Here is a 26,697-nt window from a genome sequence, read left to right on the forward strand (position 1 = left end):
TTCACGTCCATTCCCATCGTTTCAGCAGCTCCCTCCAGGAATTTACTGACATTTGTGAGTCCTTATATTGATGCTTTGATTATTAGTCCTGATTGTTATTATCTGACTGATAAAGTAGCCGGAAACGCACAAGGACTAAACACAACGTTGTGGCTGCGTTGACCCGACGAGTAGTCACGTTTCTCTGGAGGTGCAGGCCGGGTTGCCTTGTAGGATGAGAGCGGTTTCCGTAGCTGCCTTGTGTGCGCTTCTCAGGTCTACTTTGATGTTGGTGTTTTTTTTCCTGACTAAGAAGTGTTCCGTACATTTTTCATCATCCACAACATCATCCACAACAAGACACTCGCTGCTATCTGTGCTATCATAGTTAAAAAAAAACAAAAAAAAAAAACACCACATGGGACTCTCTGAGGAGCAGCGCGGTGTGCGCACGCACGCACATGCGCACCCATTTGCCCGACGGCGTTCCGAGCTTAAACTCGGAGAGAGGAAAAAAATGATTTCATATCAATCCACAAGACTTTTGAAAAAATAACAATATCTATAATTTCAGTTAGTTTTAGTTAGTTTTGTAAACTCACAATTCAGTTTTAGTTAGTTGTCGTTTCTTCCTTTTAATTTTAGTTTTTATTTATTTCAGTTAACGACAATGTTTTTTCAATTTCAGTTTTCGTTATTTCGTTCGTTTTCGTTAACTATAATAACCCTGGTCTGTATGGGTTTCCTCCCACAATCTGAAGACATGCAGTTACTGGGGTTAGGTTAATTGGTCACTGTAAATTGTTCACAGGTGTGAATGGTTGTCTGTCTCTCTCTGTGTCAGCCTTACAACAGGCTGATGACCTGTACGGGGTGTATCCTGCATCTTACTGCCTTGTCAGCTGGGATAGGCTCCAGCCCCCACAACCATGAAAAGGATAGGGGGATTGATTGATCAAAAGACATATTATTTTTTCATGAACTATGAAAGATAAGTTTGGTCTATTAGAACATACAGTTTAGTTAAATTGGAAATAGAGTAGTGCTTACTTAACAGGCTGAGTTAAATAAATGGGTGGTGATTGCTTAAACTAAGTATCTTCAGTTACTGAAACACTGTTATTAGTTCATTCAACTTAGATCTTTCATTCCATTCCAAAATGTCTTGAGTAAACTGAACATATTCCCCTCCACGTATTCAACTGTTTCATTACTTAAAAAATTTAAGGCAACAAGTTACCTTGTTTTTTTTAAGTAGATTCAACTTATCCGGGTTTACAGTGTGGAGCCATGGAACCATAGAGCCATGGAGCCATAGAGCCATGGAGCCAAGAAGCTGTAGAGCCATGGAACCATAGAGCCATAAAGCCATGGAACCATAGAGCCATGGAGCCATAGAGCCATGGAGCCAAGAAGCTGTAGAGCCATGGAACCATAGAGCCATAAAGCCATGGAACCATAGAGCCATAGAGCCATGGAGCCATGGAACCATAGAGCCGTAGAGCCATAGAGCCATGGAGCCATAGAGCCATAAAGCCATGGAGCCATGGAGCCATGGAACCATAGAGCCATGGAGCCATGGAGCCATAAAGCCATGGAGCCATGGAGCCATGGAACCATAGAGCCATGGAGCCATAGAGCCATAAAGCCATGGAACCATAGAGCCGTAGAGCCATAGAGCCATGGAGCCATAGAGCCATAAAGCCATGGAGCCATGGAGCCATGGAACCATAGAGCCGTAGAGCCATAGAGCCATGGAGCCATGGAACCATAGAGCCATGGAGCCATGGAACCATAGAGCCATAAAGCCATGGAGCCATGGAACCATAGAGCCATAAAGCCATGGAGCCATGGAGCCATGGAACCATAGAGCCATGGAGCCATAGAGCCATAAAGCCATGGAGCCATGGAGCCATGGAGCCATAGAGCCATAGAGCCATGGAGCCATGGAACCGTAGAGCCGTAGAGCCATAAAGCCATGGAACCATAGAGCCATAAAGCCATGGAGCCATGGAACCATAGAGCCATAGAGCCATGGAGCCATGGAACCATAGAGCCATAGAGCCATGGAGCCATGGACCCATAGAGCCATAGAGCCATGGAGCCGTGGAACCGTAGAGCCGTAGAGCCGTAGAGCCATAAAGCCATGGAACCATAGAGCCATAAAGCCATGGAGCCATGGAGCCATGGAACCATAGAGCCATAAAGCCATGGAGCCATGGAGCCATGGAACCGTAGAGCCGTAGAGCCATAGAGCCATGGAGCCATAGAGCCATAAAGCCATGGAGCCATGGAGCCATGAAGCCATGGAACCATAAAGCCATGGAGCCATGGAGCCATGGAGCCATGGAGCCATAGAGCCATAAAGCCATGGAACCATAGAGCCATAGAGCCATGGAGCCATGGAGCCATGGAACCATAGAGCCATAAAGCCATGGAGCCATGGAGCCATGGAACCATAGAGCCATAAAGCCATGGAGCCATGGAGCCATGGAGCCATAGAGCCATGGAACCATAGAGCCATAAAGCCATGGAGCCATAGAGCCATGGAACCATAGAGCCATAAAGCCATGGAGCCATGGAGCCATGGAACCATAGAGCCATAAAGCCATGGAGCCATGGAGCCATGGAACCATAGAGCCATAAAGCCATGGAACCATAGAGCCATGGAGCCATAGAGCCATAAAGCCATGGAACCATAGAGCCATAAAGCCATGGAGCCATGGAGCCATGGAACCATAGAGCCATGGAGCCATAGAGCCATAAAGCCATGGAACCATAGAGCCATGGAGCCATGGAACCATAGAGCCATAAAGCCATGGAACCATAGAGCCGTAGAGCCATGGCGCCATGGAGCCATGGAACCATGGAGCCATGGAGCCATGGAACCATAGAGCCATAGAGCCATAGAGCCATGGAGCCATAGAGCCAATGGACCCTAATAAAACGATCCTAGATAAACATCTAAATTTTTAAGGGTTTTTTGTTTGTTTGTTTGTTTGTTTGTTTTTTCAAAAAACATGACAATAGGGACCGGAAAGTTCCCCTGGAAGTTTTCAGGCAAGTCTGAGATGTTCAGGTGATGAACCAGCATGGAACAGCCTAAAGCTTTAATGTAAATGCGATCATAGCTGAAAGCAGCCCATATGAAAGAGCACACACACAAGTATATAAATCAGATTCATCTCTGAGGTGCTAAAAATGTTTTTTTCTGAAGGCAGAAATTGACGGTGATGTTTTTTTTACACTTGAACATTTTAAATCACTAATTTGAAACAGATATTAGACCTGAAGCAGATTTAATTTGGATTCTGTTGCATATTTAAGCTGTCCTGTGAAATTTGAACTTAGTAATACTTCTTAGTAGCCTGAGCACCTTAATTACTGTTTAAAAGTGTGGGCATTTCATCTTTTATTTTTGTCACCTGTGGTCTATGTTTGTAAGTGTTCAGAGGCGTCAAAGATGTGAGTGCCACCTGATGCGAGAGCTCTCATGCTATTAGGGTTCAATGGGCTTGTTGGGGTGGAATTAGATTGGATTCCAGACAGAAGTGGCGCAGGTTGGATTTCCTCTGCACTCGTAGCAATTTGATGTCCCTCTGGGGGCGTTCGGATGAGCCAAACACAAATTTGACAGCAGCAGGTCCCTGAAGCAAATCATGTTAAAGTGAGAACAGGCTGTCAAGTTGTGTCACCTCGCTTCACTCTTTGAGGCTCTTGTGTTTGACAGGGTCGCCTCTTTGTTCGTCTCAGCAGTAAAGAATGCATCACAGTCACAGGAGCACTGAGCGTACGGCCTGTGCACTAGAAGGAAAATTAAGTGCCAATGACTGTTTTAAATAATCATCATTTATCCAGCCTCCCCCCGCGCCTGCAGGGCCACGTGCGTCCTGTGAGCTGCAAATCTGACAGCTGTGATCAAATGAATATGAATATCTGTTTGTGGTGTGGTCAGACCTGCCAAAGACATTTAGAAAATGTATTAATAATGATGAACTGAATGGCATGTGGCAAACTTCCCTATTAGTCATTAGCATAATGAGTTAATCAGTAATCATGTGTCAGATCTGATAACAGGGTGCACTGACACACATGCACACACATGCACAGCTCGAGCTGACATCTATCTCCGCCGCCCTCTCTTTAAATGACAGTTTGACTTTGTGTCGGATCACACGAGCCAATCAATCACACATTTATGGCAGTTTCCAAAATAACTCACATTTGTTTGGCACCCGTCCATGATTAGGTTCTCGAGTCACTATAATTAATCAGAGTTAACACTGGCAAAGCTTTCAATAATTCCTGATTCAACATAATGTAATTACTCATTTGGATAGCATTGTGTTTGAGCATTTCTCCCTCAGATCTCAAGGTCACAGCGTAATTCCAAGTCATTGATTCGTGGCTGCATGGGACGTGTTGCGCATAGATAGGCTGCTGTTCTGTTGGCAAAGCTTTGTCTTCACTTTTTTTGCTTCTGTTTTTAATATAACAAAAACATTATAGCAAAATGGGCATTATTTAATCTTCTGTGAACTAATGTGTTGTTCCAAAGACCTCCTGGATGTTGTTACGGTTCAAACAGTAAATACAAGAGCTTAACATTATGAATCGTCTGGGTTCATTTTACGCTCTTCCCATTCTCACCTCTTTAAGGTACAGTATTTCAAGACCCCCCCCCGACAAAACACTAGAACACATTTGCTGTAAATTATCCCTGCAGGGTGCTTTTGAACATATGCTCCAGTGTGGACACATGTCGTCTGTCTGTTGTCTGTGTCTCAGATGTTTCCTCTTTAATGAAATGATTATTTCAAATTTTTCTCCTGAAAAAAATCAGAGGAAATGGCCTCTGCTGAAACTACCCATCACTTAGCCACTAAAACAGCACTTTCACTGGCAGCGTAAAAAGCAGGAAGTGTGAGATTCCCATCATCCCCTGTCTTGATATTGGCCAACAATGGAAGTGCATTAGCACCAATCAGAAACATTAGAGGAAATTTGCTGTGGCATGATTTGATAAAGGGCCGACGCATTCTGGAAACAGCCTCCCTTCACTCAGCTGCTGATAATAGACTGCTCTACAGGCAGAGATGGGGAAGTAATACACATTTTAAGCCTTAGCGTGTGCACTTCCATCTGAAATTGTCAGCTAAAAGCTTTAAAGTTTCACTGCTCAAGGAAGGAGTGTTTTTGTCCTCATTTAGCTCAATTAACCCAAAGTAATTAGCCACACAGGGAAAGAGAGTGTGAGTTATGATTCACTGTAATTGTGATGTTTCATCATCAGATACGTTTTACTCAGTGGTTGTGGACATTGTATGTGTGCACTCTCATAATGCTCTCCTCAGCATGGCATTTGTTGTGTGTCCATGTTTCCTTTAGAGGCCTTCATCTCAACCTGGCCATTTTCCTGCCAGCTCAATCTAATCCTAGACTCCTCCCACTTTCATCATCACACTAAAGCCTTGTTGGTCATGTGGTTTCACCCTAATGTTTGCAGCACTTTGGTGAAAGCTCCCAAGCAAACATTCAGTGATGTCACACCCATCCAGCTCCCATTTGTGGGACCCAGTAACTCTGTTTTCTTCTCTACCCACAGCTCTTACCGCCTGGATAAAATCAACAGTGACATGCGTAACTACATCACCAATTTTGCTGCAGACTTAAGGTGAATACAGGCTCAGCGCCTCCCCTTACCTCTCTGTTGCTGCCAGGTTGCAGTGGTCAGATGTCAGAGCCAGCTGGCCCGCTGCCCTGCTGACATATTCAATATGGACGCCTTACAGAGCAAACACTCAAGACGAGTCAATGAGAGGTCACCAAGGGCAATCTGCTCAGACTGCCAAAGCACAAGGCAATGATAAACATAATATAGATTTGATTTTTCCTGCTGTTCTTTACATCAGCATGGGATTAATGTCTCTGTATGCAGTGTTAAAAATAAAATATGTTTGGATTGTGAGATGTGTGGAGCTTCATCCTAATTTCTTCACTTTCAGTGCATCGTTTACACTTAAACGCTGGATGCTTCTACTCCAGGATGTCTTTGGGTGTTGATATTACTTTGCAAATATGCAGGGCCTTGCTACAGCATCACAAGATGGATGGGGGGACTTTTAATCACACTGGCATTTCCATGCTGCCAAACAGCAGTGTTTATCTCTATAAAAAGCCCAGAAACTGCTTACTCATTCCTGCCTGTCATTAGAAATAGATCTGGCGGAGGGAACCTAACCTCACTTTGGTATTCCAACAGTGACTCACATCTTATTCTTTAGTTTACTTAGAGCGCGTTCCTTCCTCTGCGCCTTTCGATTCCTTTTCTCTTCAGCAGATTCCTAACCAGCCGTGGGTTTCTGAGCACCTCTCCTGCACTGCTGGGGTAGCACATTTAATTGACCTGGCTGACACTGGGGTGCTTGCTCACTAACTAGCTCCTGATTTGCATTTCCCTCATTTCCAAGCACTGATTGGATGTTTCAAAACAACAAAAAAAATCAAAATGTCTTTTTAAGGACACCGATGAAAGTATCAGGGGAGAGAAACAGGACGCGACAGCCTCTCGATGTCATAACCAGCCGCGCTTTCAAGTTTAGGTTGCCCAGAGGAAGCCAGCTGTGCTTAATAATACTTGACTGTGTTTATCATCATGCTACACCTTTAGCCACTAGACAAAATGCTTGTTTATCAGTCAAATGATGTTTAATTGACTTGCTTGATGGCTCCAGTCCCACTCCTTTCCTGCTTCTCTTTTTCTCTCTCTCTTCAGTCAGAGCTACCACCTGCAAGCCACCAGGGATATGCACCCAAGCATTGCCCTGGATCCCTCCACCAACTACAACTCACCCAAATTTCGCTCCAGGAATCAGAGCTATATGCGGGCTGTCAGCACCCTCAGTCAGGCTAGCTGTGTTAGCCAAGTGAGCCAGGTGAGTGTGCATCCTTTTGGTGTGCAAAGATTTTCCTGCCGTATGCTGGGGCTCGCCGAGGGATTAAAGCCCCGCTTACAGAGGCCTTAGTTTCATTGCCACTGCGCTTCTTCTTTAAATATTGTTTTTAAAACCCAGACATGATTTTTCTGACATGAATTTAGTCCCACTTTCTTTATAGAACACTTTATTGCACATTGTTTATCTGGATGAATGAAAGGATTCCAGTGGGGCCGGCTGAGATATTCATCTCCTTAGTAAAAAAGAGGCATTGATTTTCTACGAGTCCTAATGCTTCAACTAAACGTCCTCTAATTTCTAATCCCAGTCAATCCCAATCTTTGACTCCTGATATTGCTAAATGAGAGAGGAGTGATGATTGTCCAACAAAGCATTTACAGATACATCATACACATTAAATCAAACACAGACTCTGATTTCATGAACATCAAGCTTTGTGGTATTTTTAGAAAGCAACAGGTCCTGCAGTAAAAGTGAAGAACCAGCCCAAAGGTGATATCCTTGCGTTTTTTCAGCACAAGGCCCTGGTTTTATTTTTCCTTTTATATGAAAGTTACAAAAAAGTGGAGATTTAAAACCATCCAATTATTTTCCTCAGAATGAAAAAAAAAAAAAAAAAAAAATATATATATATATATATATATATATATATATATATATATATATATATATATATATATATATATATATATATATATATATATATATATATATGGCATACATGGAACGCCATAACCAAGTGGCCGGCATGGTATCATGGTATACAGGAACATCAGTGCCAAGTATGACCTGGAAGTCCCGAGGTCAAAATGGGACACGCTCCCAAGGGTGGTTGAGAACACAGAGCTAAGATCCTGTGGGACTTCCAGATACAGACAGACAAACTTGTGGTGGCTAACCAACCGGACATCGTAGTGGTGGACAAACAAAGGAAGAAAGTCGTGGTGATAGATGTTGCAATACCAAGTGACGGGAACATCAAGAAGAAGGAACACGAGAAGCTCAATAAATACCAAGGGCTCAGAGAGGAGCTGGAAAGGATGTGGAAGATGAAGGTAACAGTGGTCCCCGTGGTAATCGGAACACTCGGGGCAGTGACGCTCAAACTGGGAGAGTGGCTCCAGCAGATTCCTGGAACGACATCCGAGATCTCTGTCCAGAAGAGCACAATACTGGGAACAGCTAAGATACTGCAGAGGACCCTCAAGCTCCCAGGCCTCTGGTAGAGGACCATACTTATTTATGGCTTTTGTTTCTTGCAGGTGAGTGAAACAGAAATAAATGGCCAGTTTGAGTCTGTGTGTGAGTCCGTGTTCAGCGAGGTGGAATCCCAGGCCATGGACGCCTTGGACCTGCCTGGCTGCTTCAGAACCCGGAGCCACAGCTACCTGCGAGCCATCCAGGCTGGTTACTCCCAGGATGATGACTGCATTCCTCCCATGGCCTCCACAGTCACCTCCACCATCAGGTCCACCACAGGTAAGCAGGATTAAACATACAATTATTGATTTGCAAAATATATTAATGGGCATTCTGGATGTTGGTCCTGACAAAATGACTAAAATTGTATTTTGACACTGATGTGTGGATATATTAAAAAAAGAATTAGTGCAAACTCATACGGTCAAACAGCTTCGAGTATCTGCATGAATCATTCTTGTATGTTCTCATTTTTATTGATTATTGTAGCTACCAGTTCATCCTGCTGTATTTGGGATACAGTGCTTCATTTGCTCATCCTCTGGATGCATCAAAGCTATGAACCCTATTGAAAATCACAAAGGGAAACGATGTGAAATCAAAATCAGGTCAGGATGAGGACACCTGCTGCTTTTTTGAAAATCTTAGTTTCTTTGTTGTGCCACATGGTGACACTGAGCACGCAGCTCTATTGTCTCACTGCCATATAAACTTTTTATTGTAACCGAGTTTACACAGTGCTGCAAACGTTTTTCACTCATAGACTGTTTGATTCACACACTTTTGTCTCATTAAAGCTCATGTTTGCACACAGCGAGATGATATTAGACAGCTGTGTCTCCACTCAGATAAGTCATAATGTAAAGCTGACTGCGATGGTAACTGAACTGTCACACCAGTTAGTCATATGTATCACATATGCAAATTATTCAGCTGGAACATGCATTTATTTCTGATACTGAGCGTTCATTATAAACTGTAAGCTGTTGTTGGTTTCAACAATTCCCATGATTGCTGGATTCACAGAGGAAAGGATGCGTCCTTGTACAGATGAAGAATGTGGGAAGAAAAGAAGAAAAACTGCTCGGACAAGAAGTCTGAGAGGATTCCACCTCCTCCCACAGTAGATACTAACAGTTGGACTATAGTAGGCAGAGCTAGAGGTGTGGACATCTGGAGATGTGCTTATGATCAATAAATGTGTGCTTACACTGCTTTCTCAGTAAACTCAAATATCTTTGCATTCTTAGGAGTTTGGTGAAATGCATTTTGCCTCTGTTTTGGATATGGGGGCAACTCAATTTAGTCAATCAAAGTGGACTTCACATTTTCAATAGGGTTCATACTGTACTTCCTGATTGATGAGAAAAATGAATCTTTGCTCATCTTTGCCTCTATTCACTGCACAAAGTTCACATTTCCTTACCTCTCGAGCTGAAGAGCATGCAAGGATTGTTCTCACACCTCACTGATTAGAAATATTGTCCATTCTCTGTGATGTGTTCTGGAGTTTCAGCTTTGTGCATTGAAAAGATGTGAAGGATGCATGCTAGAAATTAAGGGTGAGAAGGCAGTGTAAACCATTAACAGATATGAGTCAAAATGGGAGTGCTGTCTGCATTAGACTTCCATCCATCCATTCAGAGTTTTCTGTGCTAATATAAAATAATATTGCTGATATACATCTATGGGAGTCAGATAAGCAAATTGGTACAATAATCATAAGGTTAGTACTTAACTGCTGTTCAGCCATTCTCTTATTTTGACTCATGGCATTCAGTGCATGACTTGATGTTACTGCTTTGTGGCAATGAAAAGCACATTCTCTCCAGCTGCTCACACCTGTAGCCATATTACAGATACATATTTACATTTGTCTTCCAGACAGAAATTATGTGCAGGAAGACTCTTGTTTACCTGACCAGGCCAGAATACATGAGGATTTGGCAGACACAGCCCCTCTGACTCATGATGATCTAGGCTGCCCCATCAGAAGAGACAGGCTTTACCACCAAGATAACACGGGGGCCACAGCCAAACCGTTGTCTGGACCGCCTGTTTCTCCAAGCCTCTTCAGATCCCCTGGAGCTAGCGCTCCAGAACGGCCATCGCCAAAAGCCATCCAGGCCAGTATCAAAGAGTCGGCTACTTTGGCTGCAGCTATCAGCATGCAGTGGAAGGAAGAGGTCTCGGCCATGCGTCGAGAGTTAGCTGAACTCAGGAGGGACCTCTGTAAGGAGCTTCGTGCTTTCAACAGTAACTTCAACACTTTCACACAGCATTACAACACATGGTCTCCCCAAGGAGGCAATATGGCAACTGGAGCTGGAGCAGGTTTGGGTGCAGGAACTGGACCTAGTACAGGGACAGGAACAAGGGCGTGGCCAGGGGCAGGGACAGGGACAGGGACAGAGACAGGACCAGGGGCCGGGGCAGGGGCAGCGGTGGGGCTAGGGGCAGGACAATTTGGAACCTCTGCTGCAGAAAGAGGCACTGGGGGAGCTAGAGAGAAAAAGCCCCAGGTGTCCAAAGTATCGGTGGGGACCCAGGCCCGTAGCAAAGTCTTGGTCAGGCAAAGCACTGCAGACGCAGCTGTTAACTGTCCAGATGAAAAGGAAGAAAGGAAAGGGGCCCGCCGAGGTCTGCCAAAACAGCTCTCAATGGACCCAAGCATTCTTGCCTCTCCACAGTCAATGTACGTGGAGAGTGCCATTCCACTTTCCTTGGATCCAATACTTCCTGGCTCTGTTCGAGCAGTCAAACCAGAGCCATTTGATATGACTGCTGTGCCCACCAAAGCTGAACCTGAACCAGCACCAGATGTAGTTGTAAGTTCCTCTGACATGGCCACTAATGACCTTACACTCACCACTCAAGGTACAGTTCCACCTTCATCAGAAGCAGCTCCTGAGAGTCCTCAGAGTTCATTAACAGCAGAACAAGACGTGACAATCACTCCCCAGCAAACAGATGCAGGCCCAGCTAATAATTCCCTCCCCCATGCTGAGTCATCTTTCACCAATAACACGGACCCCCCAGACCCCGAGCAGATTCAAAAGGATAAGATACAGCTGCCATATCCAGTCCCTGTAGTTACTGTGTCTCCACCAGAGGAACAGGATTATGACATCATGTCAGATTCAGAATCTCCAGATGTTGTCACTGTGGACAAACCAGATTCAGTCTCTCAAGACCCTGCTACTGTGTCTTCAACATATTCAGGATTAAAAAATCCAGACTCCTCAGACTCAACACAAGAGAAACCATCAAACCTGCCCACAGTGTGTTCATCTGATGCCATTAACAAAGGCTCACCCTCAGTCTGTGATACAGCAACTCTGGAGCTTCATTCTGTTACACCATCTAATACAGAGACTGCCATAAAATGTCCTTCTATCGTCGTGTCAGAGTATGTCGACACAGACTCTCCTGCAAGTCCGCCTGGCAGCCTCACAGATCCAGATCCTATTATCACATTTCCCGATTATCCTTCTGACCTCCCCCCTGAGGAAATAACATCGGTCTCAACTTTTGCTTCCAGCGCTGTAGAAACTCAACCAAACCCTGAATCAGAGTCTCAAGACTCAGATTGGCCACCTCTTCCAGAACCGCTTGAGACCACCACTATATATCATTCTGATCTGGTCCATTTTGACTTAGTCATGCTGACGTCCCTAGATCAAGATGATCTTGACTCAGTGTTTATGGATCCTGAGCCAGAGCCTTTTGACATAAGTATTGACTCTTCATCTAATATAGAGGATTTAGACCTACCCATGTACCAGTCAGATAGTCCAAGCTCACCTCTGCCACCTGCTGACCCTGCTGCAATGTGCCCCTTGAATCCTTCAGAGTCAACAGAGTTTGACTTTTTGGACCCAGCAATGGAGTATCACTTAGCTCACATGTCTCAGGATGTAGTCTCAGAATTACATGAGGTCCTACCACAGATCACTGTCACAATATCCCCTCCTAGTTCAGTATCTCCCGATACATCACTGGAAATAGACTTTGGACCCACAAGTCCAGCCTCAGAGCCTGTTCCACCTGATGCAAATCCATCACCCCCAGATCTCCAAGAGATAATCTCAGAGGGCCCGCCATTCATGGAGTCGGATGATATTACAGCAGAAACACTAGAGTGTGTGGCTGTATCCCAGAAGACTGTGGGACTTGTGTTAGAGGATACCCCAGGTAGTCCAGAAGCATCTTCATCTGAGCAGGCCTTTTTGTGGTGCAGGTGGCAGAAGAGGGGCCAGAGGCGAGACTCGGTGCGCAGGAGCGCTAGCGTAGAACTATGGAGTGGCAGATACGAGTACAACAGTGCAGAAATCACATACGTGTCTCTCACTCTGTGAGCTCATACCTCATTCTCAGCAGACAAAATGTAGCTCAAAGTATATTTACAGCTTATGGTTTGTAGCTGCCAGTGCACTTACAGCAACATGCAGATCAATTGTGATCATTGGCATTCAAGCAAGAACTTCCTTCTGCATACTCCATGAAAAAAGACTGCATTGTAGCAGCAAAACTGTATCTCATGGACCGCAACATGCTGCAAGAATGTAACAGACCTTCTGCAGTGATAAATGTACTGAACAGGAATCCTTCAGAAACATTTACTGAAAGCAGTATGAACTCCTCTGAAGCAGCTGTCAACACTAATGTGAATGATCTCCCAGGACAGCACTCCTCATTTCAGTGTACTGGTTTAAATCATTGGATGTTATTGCATAACAAATGTTACACACATTTATTTTAATGGACTATTTTAAGAGCTCACTGGTAGACTATAGAAAAGTCCAGTGTGTACAAGGTCACAACAATCTTTGCAATGATAACAGGAACTGACCTATTTTGAGCTCTCTGTGTATTGTCACTCTGAAGTGGAGTGAATTAAATGTTGGCAGTTATCATATAACTATATAAAGACATCCTGTTTACTATGTGAGCTGTTGGATGGATGCGTTTAAGGAAAAAGGACAGGAGGCTGTGAAATGATGTTTGCACAATGGTAAATGGATCCTGTCCTGTTACAGCTGTATGCAAAAGTTTGAGCAAATTGTTTCTCCTGCTGATATTAATTCCCCTCTAACATCACATAACATCATTATCCCATCGGATTCATTAAGACTTACAACGCAAGTCAAGAGTTATAAGGTCGACTAGGGTGTTTGCACCGGGCTGTCCAGACCTTTGCATACAGCTGTATTTCACTGGAAATTAGCTCTGTATTCACAATCACTCTCAAACCAGTACAGTCACAGTATGTAGCCTGTTAGACACAACCTCATCATGCCTACATGCATATCCTATCAAACACACATGCACACATGCTGGACTGCAAGAATAGATGAAGGTAACCGGCTGTGCTCAGCGGTGACGATGTATTTTTTACTGTAAGATATCTCAATGCTCAGGAATCAAAGACTGAGAATGTACTGGGCCATCAGTGCGATGACATGCTCAATTGTATTCCTTCCTGAAAAGAGGTATGTGTCATGTCATTGTGCGATATTTCCATATGTGTGATGCAGAATGATGAAAATAATGTAGTAATGGTGCATGACAGATGGCCTCAATATTTTTTGTGTATTTCATATGCAGTGCCTCACTGTAAGTACTTGGTTCTATTCATAGTTTCATTTTGATATTGAGTGCGATGAAAGGAGCCTACATACCACTGAAGACGCAGAGTTCTGTTACCAGCAGAGAGCAGCCAGGAAGCCGGGCAGAATCACAAGATGTATCTGTGCTCTCTGCCCAATTAACTGGCTCTATGTGGAATCGCCCACTGAAGGCTGCGCTCTGATAAAGTGCACTGGAACAAAAGGAATCTTTCAGCAGAACATCAGCGAGCTGCCAGAAAAGGATTTCTCTGTTGTTTTGAATTGAATGTGTGCACAGCACTTTATTAAAGTTTGCTAAATTAGATGAATGTGAGAGGTTTTCAGAAGGGTGGGAAGTTAATTAGGTTCTTCTGTTCAATTCATTTTAGCAACATAAAGTGCACCATTTTTTTCTCTCTGGGTCTCTTCCTTTACCTTTGCAAAAATCTCATTTAGAAGTAGCTCACGATTTATTATGCACTGCAGTGGTAATATTTTTATTTGTAGCACATAACCCAAAAATAAACTGCTTTAGGATTCGGTCATGCATAGAGCCATGAAGACGGTTTTTCTGCTACAGACTTGTTCAACTAAAGCAGCACTCTGGCTGACCGCTGTGTGTCATAACACTGGATTTACTGTTATATTATTAAAAACCAAATAAGCCAGCGGCCTCAAGTGATCTGCCCTATCTTAATTTACATAATGGCTCAGACTGCTTCCTGCTTCAGACACGTTTCATTTCTTTCACATTTCATGAAGATTAACCAGTGACAAATATGATCATTATTTTTCACTTCATCCAGCACTTTACATTAACCAGGGTGGCCATGACCTCTAACCTCTAACTTTCTTTAATTATTATGGGTTTTTTTTATGATTTTAGATTAAATCTGACAAACTGCAGAGGTCTCAGTGTCGTCCTGACTAAAGGAGAAATGTTGATTGTTGTTATGTGGATCCACTCATGATCTGTGTCCTTAATAAAGTCTGAATATAACTGATCGAGCAAACGTCAGAAAATGAGTTGATGTTCAGAGTTCTGAAGTGTTGTGAAGAATATGTCTACTGCGTGGTGTTAGCAGAAATAACATTAAAACATCAAAATGAAAATCCTGCTAACACACACACACACTGATTCATTTTAAAACAACAGCTCCACACACATCACTAAATGAGAAAGTACAAAACTCCCACTGCGTGAGCTGATCCTTACACCCTGCAGTGTCTTCCTGGATCCAGTCAAAGTATGGTTCCTATAATGTTAATATTGTATACTGTGTGTTTGGGCAAATGTGCCCACTCTTCTGAATATCCCACCGCTCCCTTGTTTTCAGGGATCCAGTTCTGCCTCCCCTCCACCTGCAGCATTGATTGGACTCCCCAACAAACCCCAGGTAAATCGTCTACCTGGGCATCCTCCTCACTGCTCCCTTTCAAAGTGACGTATTGTTTCAGTGCAGCATGAGAAAATGGAGACAAAGTGGAGAGTTTTCTATTAAAAATATATAGTTTATATTGTTGTATCTGCACTAACTCATGCATTCATAACCAAAGAAAGCAATCACAAACTCCATAAAAGGCTGCACATATAGCTACCATAACTAGCTGTTATTGTAAGCCAAATCCACACACAGTAAACTGCATGCAAGCAAAAAGAAAGCTTTATTACAGTAAGCTGATTTCAGAAGAAGGCAGAGACTAGAGTTTAATGTCTTGTCTCTGCAAGAAGGTAAATGAAGAATCCAAACAGAGCCGTGGAAACGAAGCACAGAGACGTGGAGACGGGATCAGGCAGGTCGATGCTGGTGAACTGGAAGACTGACTGGAAAGTAACCGGCTGACTGTTAGCAGTATGAGTAATGGGCTGGGGTTCGTTTTTTTTTTTTTCTAGAGCCAAGTCTAGTAAAAACATGATTGTTGAGCCCTCAACATTTTCTATAGCTTTAAGTTCTAGTGGGAGCTAGAGAGGAGTCCCATGAGAACCAGTGAGATGGGAACAGCTTGGATAGCTGCTTCAGGGCTTCTGGGTAGCAGGTTGGTGGCTATCAGGCTGGCTGTTACCAGTATGAGAGAGAGAGACTGGAGGAGATGTAAGCCTACTTGATGTGCTTGGGGGTTAGCAGACCAGCTCCAAACTGGGGGGGGGGGCAGCAAAGCAGTTAAGCCACAGCTGGGAGAGGGACTCAACATATGTTGTAGTCTGTTTCAGCCTTTAATTTGCCCGTGGAACTCCTGATCACATTAGAGGATGTAGCTCTACACCTTCACTACACCCTATTTTAAACCAACCTGCCTATTTTTGATCGAGACATAATTGTTGAGAGTGCTTTCTCTGCTGTTGCTTGACATATTTATGAGTGCACCGCTCTCTGAAACCTGCTTTCCGACATCCTGCCATCCTGAAGCCTGCAGCATCACCACGGTCATCATCAACCACCGTGAAACATGGACACACTCGCCTCTGAAGCCTCTATTGTTAGCTTTCATTGGGTATTTCCGTCTGTCTCGTTAACAAGAAGCCAATTTGTTGAATGATGCGTGAGGCTAACACACAGTGACACATCTAACTGATGCTTTTCGTCTGGAAGCTGAAGCAGAGGTGTCGCCATTTCTGACTGCAGAAGTTATCAAATACAAACAGTGTAACTTTCATGAAGTGTAGAGCAGCACCTGATCCTCAGATCAACGGGTCATAAAATGTTTCATTTGTTGTTCACACTGCTCAGGACACTAAACTTTAACAAACACTCCAGGTGTGGCTGAGTAACTCTGAGTAATGTCTCACCCAGTCTACTTTCTGTTATCTGAACTATTTCTATATTCATTTCTTTAATGTTTCTGTCTGCAGCACTTGTGATAGTGCCAGTAATGGAACCCACCATCCATCTTCCGCTCCCCCTCCCTTCAGATCATTTACATATCCTTAAAAGCCTGCTGCAAAACAAACTGCTGCATTTCCTTTGGAGTTATAAATCCAATCGGGGAGAAAGACTCTTAACAACGTGTCACTCAACTCTCCTCCAAACCCCACGCCCATGTTAGCATACAAGCCAGCCCTGATAGATAGAGAGGTCCTAACAGAGATGGAGTGGTTGACTCACTGCCTTTGTGTCTCACGTTAATCAACCTGGCTGGCAGGGCTGTGTGTGTGTGTGTGTGTGTGTGTGTGTGTGTGTGTGTGTGTGTGTGTGTGTGTGTGTGTGTGTGTGTGTGTGTGGTTTTTACTTTGAATAAATTTAGCTGCTTTTATTGATTACTTTTTAAAAATGAATGCACTGTAATGTATGTGGACACTTCATCTGCCTCCTGTGATGTTCAGCATATTTATACCCAGACAAATATTATCTGTACTCATGTATGCTCCCAGGATTTCTACATGTTTATTTCATAGTTTATTTTTCTATGCACCATGCACATTCTAATTAATAAATGCATGCGCCATTAAAGCACAATATTAGGCACAGGTTCTCAGCCTTTTCAGCTACACCCCAATGGCAAGATGAAAAATATCTCATTTTGTGTTTGCACCAGTAAGAATAACATGACTTCTGTTCTGAGAGCAGGGTTTCTTTGTGGGGTGACCGAGGCAGCACCTAAATACCAAATATAAAATGCTGCCCATACCAGACTCTGTCCCACTAAATTGATGATAAATGTGAGCTTAAATTAAGCTCACATTTATCATGAAAACAAATATCTTTCCTGTGAGGTTGTTTAGCTGGTGTTCCTTCGTGAAAACTACCTTCTGATTGTCATGTGAATTAAACTGCATAGAAAACCATAGTGAGACAGAGTGAGGCTTCGGGGGGGGTTGATTTGGGTCATTTGCCTTTCCTGATTGATGGTCCTGCTTCAACTCTCTTGCTGCTTTGCTCTTGCTAACTTCACGATTGTTCCCTTAAACAGCCATGGTGTTAAAAATGTGTCTGTTGTCACTGACGCATTTCATCTGTAAAGCACCTCATCTGTAAACTGCTCTTTTGTCAAAGCCTAAGGTGTCCTTTGGTTTCAGTGCTGTGATGCAGCTCACTATAGTCAAGTGTAATTTGTCCCCACACAGAGTTAATACTTCCTAACCTAGCCAACAATATGTTAGGGTAACCCCTAAAACTAAAATTAAATTGAAATTAAAGCCAAATTAAAAAGCTAATAAAAAGTATTGAGTGAAAACAGCCAAAAAGCCAACACAAAGCTTGCAGACAGAATGGAGAACACACCCCTCTGACTCACTAACTTGTGTCTTACCTCGAACGCAGACTTTGCAGGTCTTTCACACCATTAGGCCTCACTTACACAGTGAGGCCTAACCTCCAGTCACCATCAGCCCCCCTTAACCATTCACCAGCCGGGTGGGTAAAACACATTTTTCTCTAGAGACCAAAGGTTGCCAGGTGGTCCCCAATCAGTCTCTAGGCATGTATGACTGGAGCCTTATTTTTTCATGTTCATGCGTCTGACAGGGCAGCAGTATTCAATGCCCCGTGATGACAGCGTGACTCACACTATTATTTATACAGGAATGAATTTAGTTAAATTCATTGTTTGAAATGAGTGTGTGAACAAGTGTGTGTGTTCTGGTGTTCTCTTCATCTAAACGCTGAGTAATACTGCCACTGACAAGATGGGAGCAAGAATTATGACTCCCCTCTGCACGACTGGCTGGACAATAATGGCTCTATTTTGGTCCTCCTGCTGAATCATGCCCCTTCAATGGGTCATCTCTTTCCTCCCTTGATCTCTCTGCACTCCCTGATTTATCCTTGCTCTCTATCATGTGCACACACACGCACACACACACCCTTTCTTTATATCTGCAAGGATTTACTCACTCCTTTTTTTCTCTTCTACATTTTCCTTTTCCCCCGGTTTCCTCCTTATTCAGGTATGTGTCTCTTCATCCATGACGAGTTAATTTTGTGAACGGACATCAGTGTGAGTCATTAAGTCCCTGGACCAGAATGCTGTATGAATGCTATCTATGAACACAACTGCAGTCGGGGTGAGAAAGAGGCCAAAAGTTGTAGCAGGTTTCAGGTGAAGAGTTTTATGGAACAAAAAACATTTCCTAACCAGGTTGGTGTTTGTTGTCTACTCGTGTTGTTCAGGCTGCAGCATAATTGGGGTGAAATGCTATTAATTCTGCACAGCTTTTGGGGGCCTGCATGGAGGTTGCAGCTCATTAGAACTCAAAATAGATCAGATTTCAGTCTCACGAGGACTTCTTTAATTGCTTTGTGTGATGTAAGCATTTGTAAGACAGAAGCCGAAACACAGAGTTCAGCACAGTTTGTCAAGGAAAACGATAACCCATAACTTAACCTGCAGTGTGACTCAGTGTTCTTCATTCTTTCTTCTCTTCGTGGCTCTGAGGGCGCTGGCTCTCTCTCAGCTTTGATCCAAACACAAGGAAAACCGGTCGTGCTTCAGACGCTTGGGTCTGTGACTACACTGAGTGCGCTTTTCTCTCAAAGCCGTACATGAAAATAAAGACGTATCAAAGCTCAGAAGGCGGCTGTGACCCATTCCCCAGTCCATCTCTTTGTGGATTAAGTCCATATTCTCATTTGCACTTGAAAGAAAGTAATCCCCCTTCGTTCTGTCATGAAACGGACAGAATAAGAAGATGAGAAGTGTCAGCCTTTTTTCCACCACCATCCATGTCAGATGAGTCTCTCATGTTGCAAAGCCTTTTTTAACTTTGCTTTAACAACTTCATCATTTCTTTAAATATAAAAATCTTTCTCAAAGCTTCAGTATTGGGTGTGAGGGCTCTGCACAGGATCTTAGCTGTTCCTAAGACATCACTCTCCTGGACAGAGACCTCTGATACTGTGCCTTGCTCCTAACACGCCTATTAGCAGTGGACCAGCTGATTATTCCAGCTGGGTTTCTGATGACCTGGAGGGCGTGTGCTCTGATGGCTTGGATTTTACTCCCACCGCTGAGCTGACTTCTCAGTGCCTGTCTTACCTTCTGGAGGTATGCTGTGGCTGACCTTTTTGCATCTTTGTTACGGTTCATGTGGGATACCCAGCTACGTGTAGATGTCCTATTTGTCTGCTATTCTGCCAAATGGCAACTTCAGCCCTTCAGTCTGGATCATCTTCGCCCTCTTTGCAACCAGTCAGCCACACTTCTCCAGTCTGAATGACATCCTGATGTCCTCACTGTTGAAAGCAGCCATTTTTATTTAACACAACAGAACAACAACGATGCAGTACTTAGCAGATGCAACAGATGGCAGCACAACAGCCACTCCATTAACAACCATTGAACAAATTACTGCTTCATATTTCAACACTCCCACTTAATTTTACAATGGTTCTAAGACACAAGGTAATGCTGAAATAATAAATTTAACTCAACTTGCAAAAACTAACCTATTATTCCTTCCGGTTTATAGTTTACTTCTGTCTTGCTATATCCAACAAAAAAATATTGCCCATTTTATAACAAATCCACACAGCAAGACATTCTATTACAGATTTACATCGGGACAAGTCCAATCTCTCTCCTGAGATACTCAAATTTCTGTCTTGTAAGAGGTTTTGTCAAGATATCTGCCTTCATGTCATCTGTTGGACAGTATTCCAACTTGACTTCACCGTTCTGCACACACTCACGAATGTAATGATAGCGAATGTCTATGTGCTTGGTTCTTGAATGGTTCACTGGATTCTTTGCTATTGCAATAGCTCCTTGATTGTCCTCCAGAATCACTGTAGGCGTTGTGACCATACCTAGATCACTTAGTAATCTTCTCAGCCAGGTACCCTCTTGAGCTGCTTGACTGAGAGCAACATACTCAGCTTCTGCTGTTGAAAGTGCAACTGTTGCTTGTTTCTTGCTTAGCCAGCTCACTGCTCCTCCACCCAGCAGAAATATGTTGCCTGTTGTTGAATGCCGGTCATCCTGATCTCCAGCCCAGTCAGCATCAGAGAAGCCAATCAGATCTTTGTTCCCTGTACAGTCATACTTCAGAGCAAGGTTAACTGTGCCCTTTAAGTATCGAAAAATTCTCTTTACAGCAGTCAGATGTGCAGTATTTGGGTTTGCACTGAATTTTGACACTGTACTCACTGCTTGTGTTATGTCTGGTCTTGTTGTCATCGCTGCATACAGCAGACTTCCTACCATGGACTGGTAAGTACTTGGATTGACAGGATTACTGACACCATCATCCTTTTTCAGCTTTACACTGATGTCAGCGGGGGTTGCAACAGTTTTTGCTTTATCCATCCCATACTTCTGAAGAATGGTTTCAATGTACTGTTTCTGATGAAGAGCGATGCAGTTTTCTTCTTTGTCTTGAACAACTGAGATGCCCAGGATATAGGACAGCTCACCCAAGTCCTTCATTTTGTAGTGCTCCTGGAGAGCTAGTTTTAACTCATCCATGCTTTCAGTTGACTCTGTAATCAACATCAGATCATCTACATAGACTGCAATGATCTCCAGCTCCTGTGATGACCTCACAAACACACAAGGATCTGAGGTGCTCTGCTTAAATCCAAGATCCTTCATGAACTGTGTGAATTCTTTATTCCAACAACGAGGAGACTGTTTTAGTCCATAGATTGATTTTTTTAGCTTGCACACAAGGTGCTCCTGACCTGGTTTGATGTATCCCTCAGGTTGTTCCATGTATACTTCTTCCTCCAAGTGTCCATTTAGGAATGCAGTGACAACATCCATTTGATGCACATGTAGGTTATTCTGGATGGCAAAGGATAATAATGTACGAATTGAGCTAAAACGTATCACAGGTGAAAAGGTTTCATTGTAGTCAGCACCATACAGCTTTGAGTAGCCTTTGGCAACAAGTCTGCACTTGTATCGCTCCACTTCTCCATCACTTTGATGCTTGACTTTGAACACCCATCTTGACCCTACAACCACTTTGTCCTTTGGTAGTTCCACCAGATCCCAAGTTTCATTTTCTAGCAGTGACTCGTATTCCAAATCAGCCGCTTCTTGCCATTCTTTTGCATTTGGACTCTTTAATGCTTCTTTCAGTGTACCAGGTTCTGTGACAGAACACACATTAGCACAATGATCAATAGTCACCATATCTGCAAACTCATCATATCCATATCTCTTTGGTGCACTTCTGATTCTACTCCCTTTTTTAACAGTTTCATCGACAGTGATTTCATCATCAGTTGTTTCCTTTTCTTCTGTGATGATAGTCACTCCCTTTTCTGGACAGGAAGCATCCACCTCATTTTTCCAGTCAAATTCTGTCTCACTAAAGATGACATCTTTTCGAATCAGGATTCTTCTCTTCTCTTCATCGAACAAACGATAACCTTTTGCGTTGCTTGCATAGCCCACAAATCTGAGCTTTACTGCTTTCTTGTCTAGTTTTCACCTTTCAGCATCTGGGACATGTGCATAAGCAACACAACCAAACACTCTCGCATGACTGATGTCAGGTTTTTTGCCAGAACATCGTTGGTAAGGTGTCTCTTGCTTCAGAACAGATGTGGGCAACCTGTTTTGTATGTAGGCTGCTGTTGCTACTGCTTCAGCCCAGTACATATTTGGTAGCTTAGCATGCAACAACATGCTTCTAGCTGCTTCAATCAATGTTCTGTTTTTCCTTTCTGCAACTCCATTTTGTTGAGGCGTATGAGGTACAGACATTTCATGGTGGATACCTTGAGCCTTCAGATAGTCTTGAAACTCCCTTGAAATGTACTCCCCACCATTATCTGATCTTAGTCTTGCAACTTTGTGTCCACACTCATTGGAGTATGTTTTCTCAAATTCCTTGAATTTGCTTAAGACTTCACTTTTTTGTTTCATGAAGTAAACCTTACAGCAGCGAGAGAAGTCATCAATGAATGTTACAAAGTATTTTGATCCACCTATTGACTCAGTCTGCATGGGTCCACAGACATCACTATGGATCAGTTGCAGCTTACGTTTGGAACGGATTTCTCCCACTGTCTTACATGACTGTCTCGTCAGCTTGCCCTCCACACATGCTTCGCAGAAGGGAAGCTCTTTGTCTGCAGAGAATTTCACTCCATTTACCAGACCTTCTAGTTCCTTTAGCTTGGTAGTGTGACCCAAGCGCTGATGCCACAGATTAGCTGTCACTGATGCACTTGATGCACTATAACAGATAGGTGAAGCTCCTTCAACATCTAACTGATACAGTCCATCAGCTCTTTGTGTTCCCATTCCTCAAAGAATTCCATCCTTGTCACGTATGTAGCAACGAGATCCTTTGAACTGCACTGTATTTCCTTTTCTTGTAGCAGCTCCCACTGAAAAGAGATTTCCAGACAACTTTGGAACGTACAACACATCATACATAGTGGCAGGTTTAGCATCACTGACTTTGAAGATCATGTTCAGTTTAACAATGCCAAAACCTTTGGCTTCAACAACTCTGCCATCACCCAGTTTTACAGACTGTGGGTTTGAGAACTGCTGGTAATCTTGAAGAATTTCTTTATCACACGTCATGTGTTTTGATGCTCCAGAATCGATCAACCACTCAATTTGTCTTGGTCCTTCAGTAAGATTCGCATTTTTAGCAACGAATGCACTTTCAGAGGAGTCTTCTGCATTTTCACAGATCACATTTTTGGCTTTGTGGTTTTTGATTCGTTTTTTCCAGCTTGGACAGTTACGCTTTATGTGTCCTTCTTTTCCACACTTGTAACATCTCCATGAACTTTGTCTTTCAGCTCCCACTACTTTTGAATCAATCTGCATTCCTCTGTGAACTTGTGTTGACATGGCTGATGCACCACCTGATGTAGCAGCACCGTAGTCATCAACATTAGCTCTCTTTTGCTCTTCGTTTATTAAAGCTTGCTGAACAAACTGCAGTGTCAAATTGTCCATCTTTGTCTCCAGAGCTGTAACAATTGTAGCGTAGCTTGGTGGTAAGCTACCCAGGAGTGTTACGATCTGATCTTCTTCTTCAATTACAGCACCTATTGCCTTTAGCTGATCAGTCAGTTCCTTCATTCGTTTTAAATGATCATTTAAGCTTTCCTTTTCTTTCATTTCACATCTGAAATATTTCTTCTTTAGAAACAGTTTATTTGCTAAAGTGTCTCTCTCAAAATGTCCTTTTAGCGTGTCCCAAGCCTCTTTTGGTGTTTGGCAACTTGTTATCAAATACAGTTGTGGTGTACTCACATTCAGCACTAACAAGGAAAATGCCCTTTCTCTCCGTCTCTCAAACTCTGCCGTAGCTTGTGCGTTAGCATCCGCAGTTAGCATATCCGTCTCAGTTAGCATACCCCATAGTCCTTTAGCTTTCAGCAAATGCTCCATCTGAAACTTCCATGTTGCCCAGTTCTCTGGTCCGCTCAGCTTGTCAATAAACGTCTTATCATCCATTGTGAATTCCACAACTCCGTTTATCTGACTCAGCAACTAAGTTTACAGAGCTTTTTTAGCGACGCTCTGGGCCCATAACCTGTTGAAAGCAGCCATTTTTATTTAACACAACAGAACAACAACGATGCAGTACTTAGCAGATGCAACAGATGGCAGCACAACAGCCACTCCATTAACAACCATTGAACAAATTACTGCTTCATATTTCAACACTCACTGTAGATCCTGGTGAGGTGGGTCAGTGACTCAATATCTCGCTCAGTCCTGGCATACAGCTTGATGTCATCCATGTGCAGGAGGTGGCTGAAGGTCACTCCACTCCTGAATCTATATCCATGTGCACTTTTTACGATGACCCGAAGGGTTGCTGCCTCTGCAGAACAGCAGTGGGGACCGTGCATCACCGCTTTCCTTGGAGTTGACCTATGGTGTTTCTTCCACAGTCCCATTGAGTTCCTGATGAATGTTATCTGTGCACTAAGCCAAGCACTCCAGTATCCATGTGTGGGGCATTGATTCACAGACTTTCTTGTGGTCAGTCCAGACGGTGCTCACATTGGTCGGTCTGGCCTTAGAGACCTGGAGTACTGCTCTATCAGCCTGGAGCTTTTGTTGTTATTTCCAGTGCCTGAGCTGTGCTCATGTATTGACTCATAGACTCAAGGTCTTAATTCAGGATTGTCATGGCCGGGGAGGAAACGGGCAAGGAAGGGCAAAAACGCAGGACTCCAGGGGTAACTTAAAAGGGCGTTTATTCCACTGGGGAAACACAAAAATACAAAAACCTTGGAAGGGAGGCACAGGGAGACGAAGGGCAGGCGTAGGGAACACGGGAACACAGGAACACAGAAACACACGGACACACAACGTCAACGACGCGACAGAGAACAAATGAAAACTGAGGGCTTAAATACACAATGGGTAATCAGGGCAAGAGGAAACAGCAGGGAACAACAGGTGAGGCAAATGAAACTAATTACACAGGGGAAGCAAAGCTAAACACAAAGCACAAGGAAATCACATTGGCAAAATAAAACAGGAAGTGATAAACCAAGGAACACGCAGACAAGTCACAACACTGGGAACATGACAAACATACAGGGAGGACAAACTCAGGAAATAAACTATTAACACAAAACGCTGGGCCAACGGCCCAGGACATGACAGTACCCCCCCCTCAAAGGCCGGCTCCCGACGGCCAAAACCAGAAACAAAACCAGACAAGGGCGGGAGGCGGGGGACCAGGAAGGAGGGCCCGAAACAAAAACAGCCAGGGAGCAAACAAAGTCAGGAACAAACCCAAAAACACAAGGAAGCACTGGAGCAAGGGAAGAGCACAAGGGCAAAAAACAATAAGCAAAAGGAACAGAACAAAGAAAAGCAATGGCACAAGCTGAATAACAGTCCAAAAACCAGAGCAAAACATGGGGATGAGAAAACAAAAAACAACCGGATGAAATAAAAAGCGACAGCACAAGGCCGGAGAGCTCCAATGTCCAAAACAGGGGGTCAAAACAAGGAACAGTTCAGGAGCTATGACAAAACAAAAACAGCAGGGGAAAAAACAGTCCACAGTTCAGGGGAGTCAGTGGGAAATCCAAAACAAAAAACACACAGGTCAGGAGGCCGCAGGGGCCAAGGGGCCACAAAGCAAAGTCCCAACGAGGGAGGCCGACCGCGCTCCCAGCGGCGGCGGCGACGAGGACGAGGAGGAATCACTGGAGGCCGACCGCGCTCCCAGCGGCGGCGGCGACGACGAGGGGAAGTCACTGGAGGCCGACCGCGCTCCCAGCGGCGGCGGCGATGGGGAGCAGGCACCGGAGGCCGACCGCGCTCCCAGCGGCGGCGGCGGAGACGAGGAGAAGACACTGGAGGCCGACCGCGCTCCCAGCGGCGGCGGCGACGGGGAGCAGGCACCGGAGGCCGACCGCGCTCCCAGCGGCGGCGGCGGAGACGAGGAGAAGACACTGGAGGCCGACCGCGCTCCCAGCGGCGGCGGCGGAGACGAGGAGAAGACACTGGAGGCCGACCGCGCTCCCAGCGGCGGCGGCGGAGACGAGGAGAAGACACTGGAGGCCGACCGCGCTCCCAGCGGCGGCGGCGGAGACGAGGAGAAGACACTGGAGGCCGACCGCGCCCCCAGCGGCGGCGGCGGCGACGACGAAGACACACCAGAGCCGCAACATGCCCGGACTCCCCTGAGCCCAGGGCGGTCAAGGACACAGGAAACTCGGAAGGTCCGAACCGAGCGGGACCCCCTGGCGGCTCGGACTGAGCGGAACACTCCGAAGACTCCGGCGGCTCGGACTGAGCGGAACACTCCGAAGACTCCGGCGGCTCGGACTGAGCGGAACACTCCGAAGACTCCGGCGGCCCGGACTGAGCGGGACCCCCTGGCGGCTCGGACTGAGCGGGACCCCCTGGCGGCTCGGACTGAGCGGGACACTCCGAAGACTCCGGAGGCTCGGACTGAGCGGGACCCCCTGGCGGCTCGGACTGAGCGGAACACTCCGAAGACTCGGACTGAGCGGGACCCCCTGGCGGCTCGGACTGAGCGGGACCCCCGGGCGGCTCGGACTGAGCGG

At 44.6% G+C, this 26,697-nt stretch overlaps 1 protein-coding gene across 1 annotated transcript in view; it reads left to right on the top strand.

Moving 5' to 3' along the window:
• dlgap2a (discs, large (Drosophila) homolog-associated protein 2a) overlaps positions 1-26,697 on the top strand; it is a 186,811-nt gene that overhangs the window by 141,406 nt on the left and 18,708 nt on the right. Inside the window, exons 8-9 of the mRNA XM_030719179.1 lie at positions 6,755-6,905; positions 8,198-8,414. Of these exons, the coding sequence (XP_030575039.1) occupies positions 6,755-6,905; positions 8,198-8,414 (368 nt within the window). The remainder of the gene's footprint in view (positions 1-6,754; positions 6,906-8,197; positions 8,415-26,697) is intronic.

The sequence above is a fragment of the Archocentrus centrarchus genome, chromosome 22 (genome assembly GCF_007364275.1).
Source record: "Archocentrus centrarchus isolate MPI-CPG fArcCen1 chromosome 22, fArcCen1, whole genome shotgun sequence".
NCBI classification, from domain to species: Eukaryota; Metazoa; Chordata; class Actinopteri; order Cichliformes; family Cichlidae; genus Archocentrus; species Archocentrus centrarchus.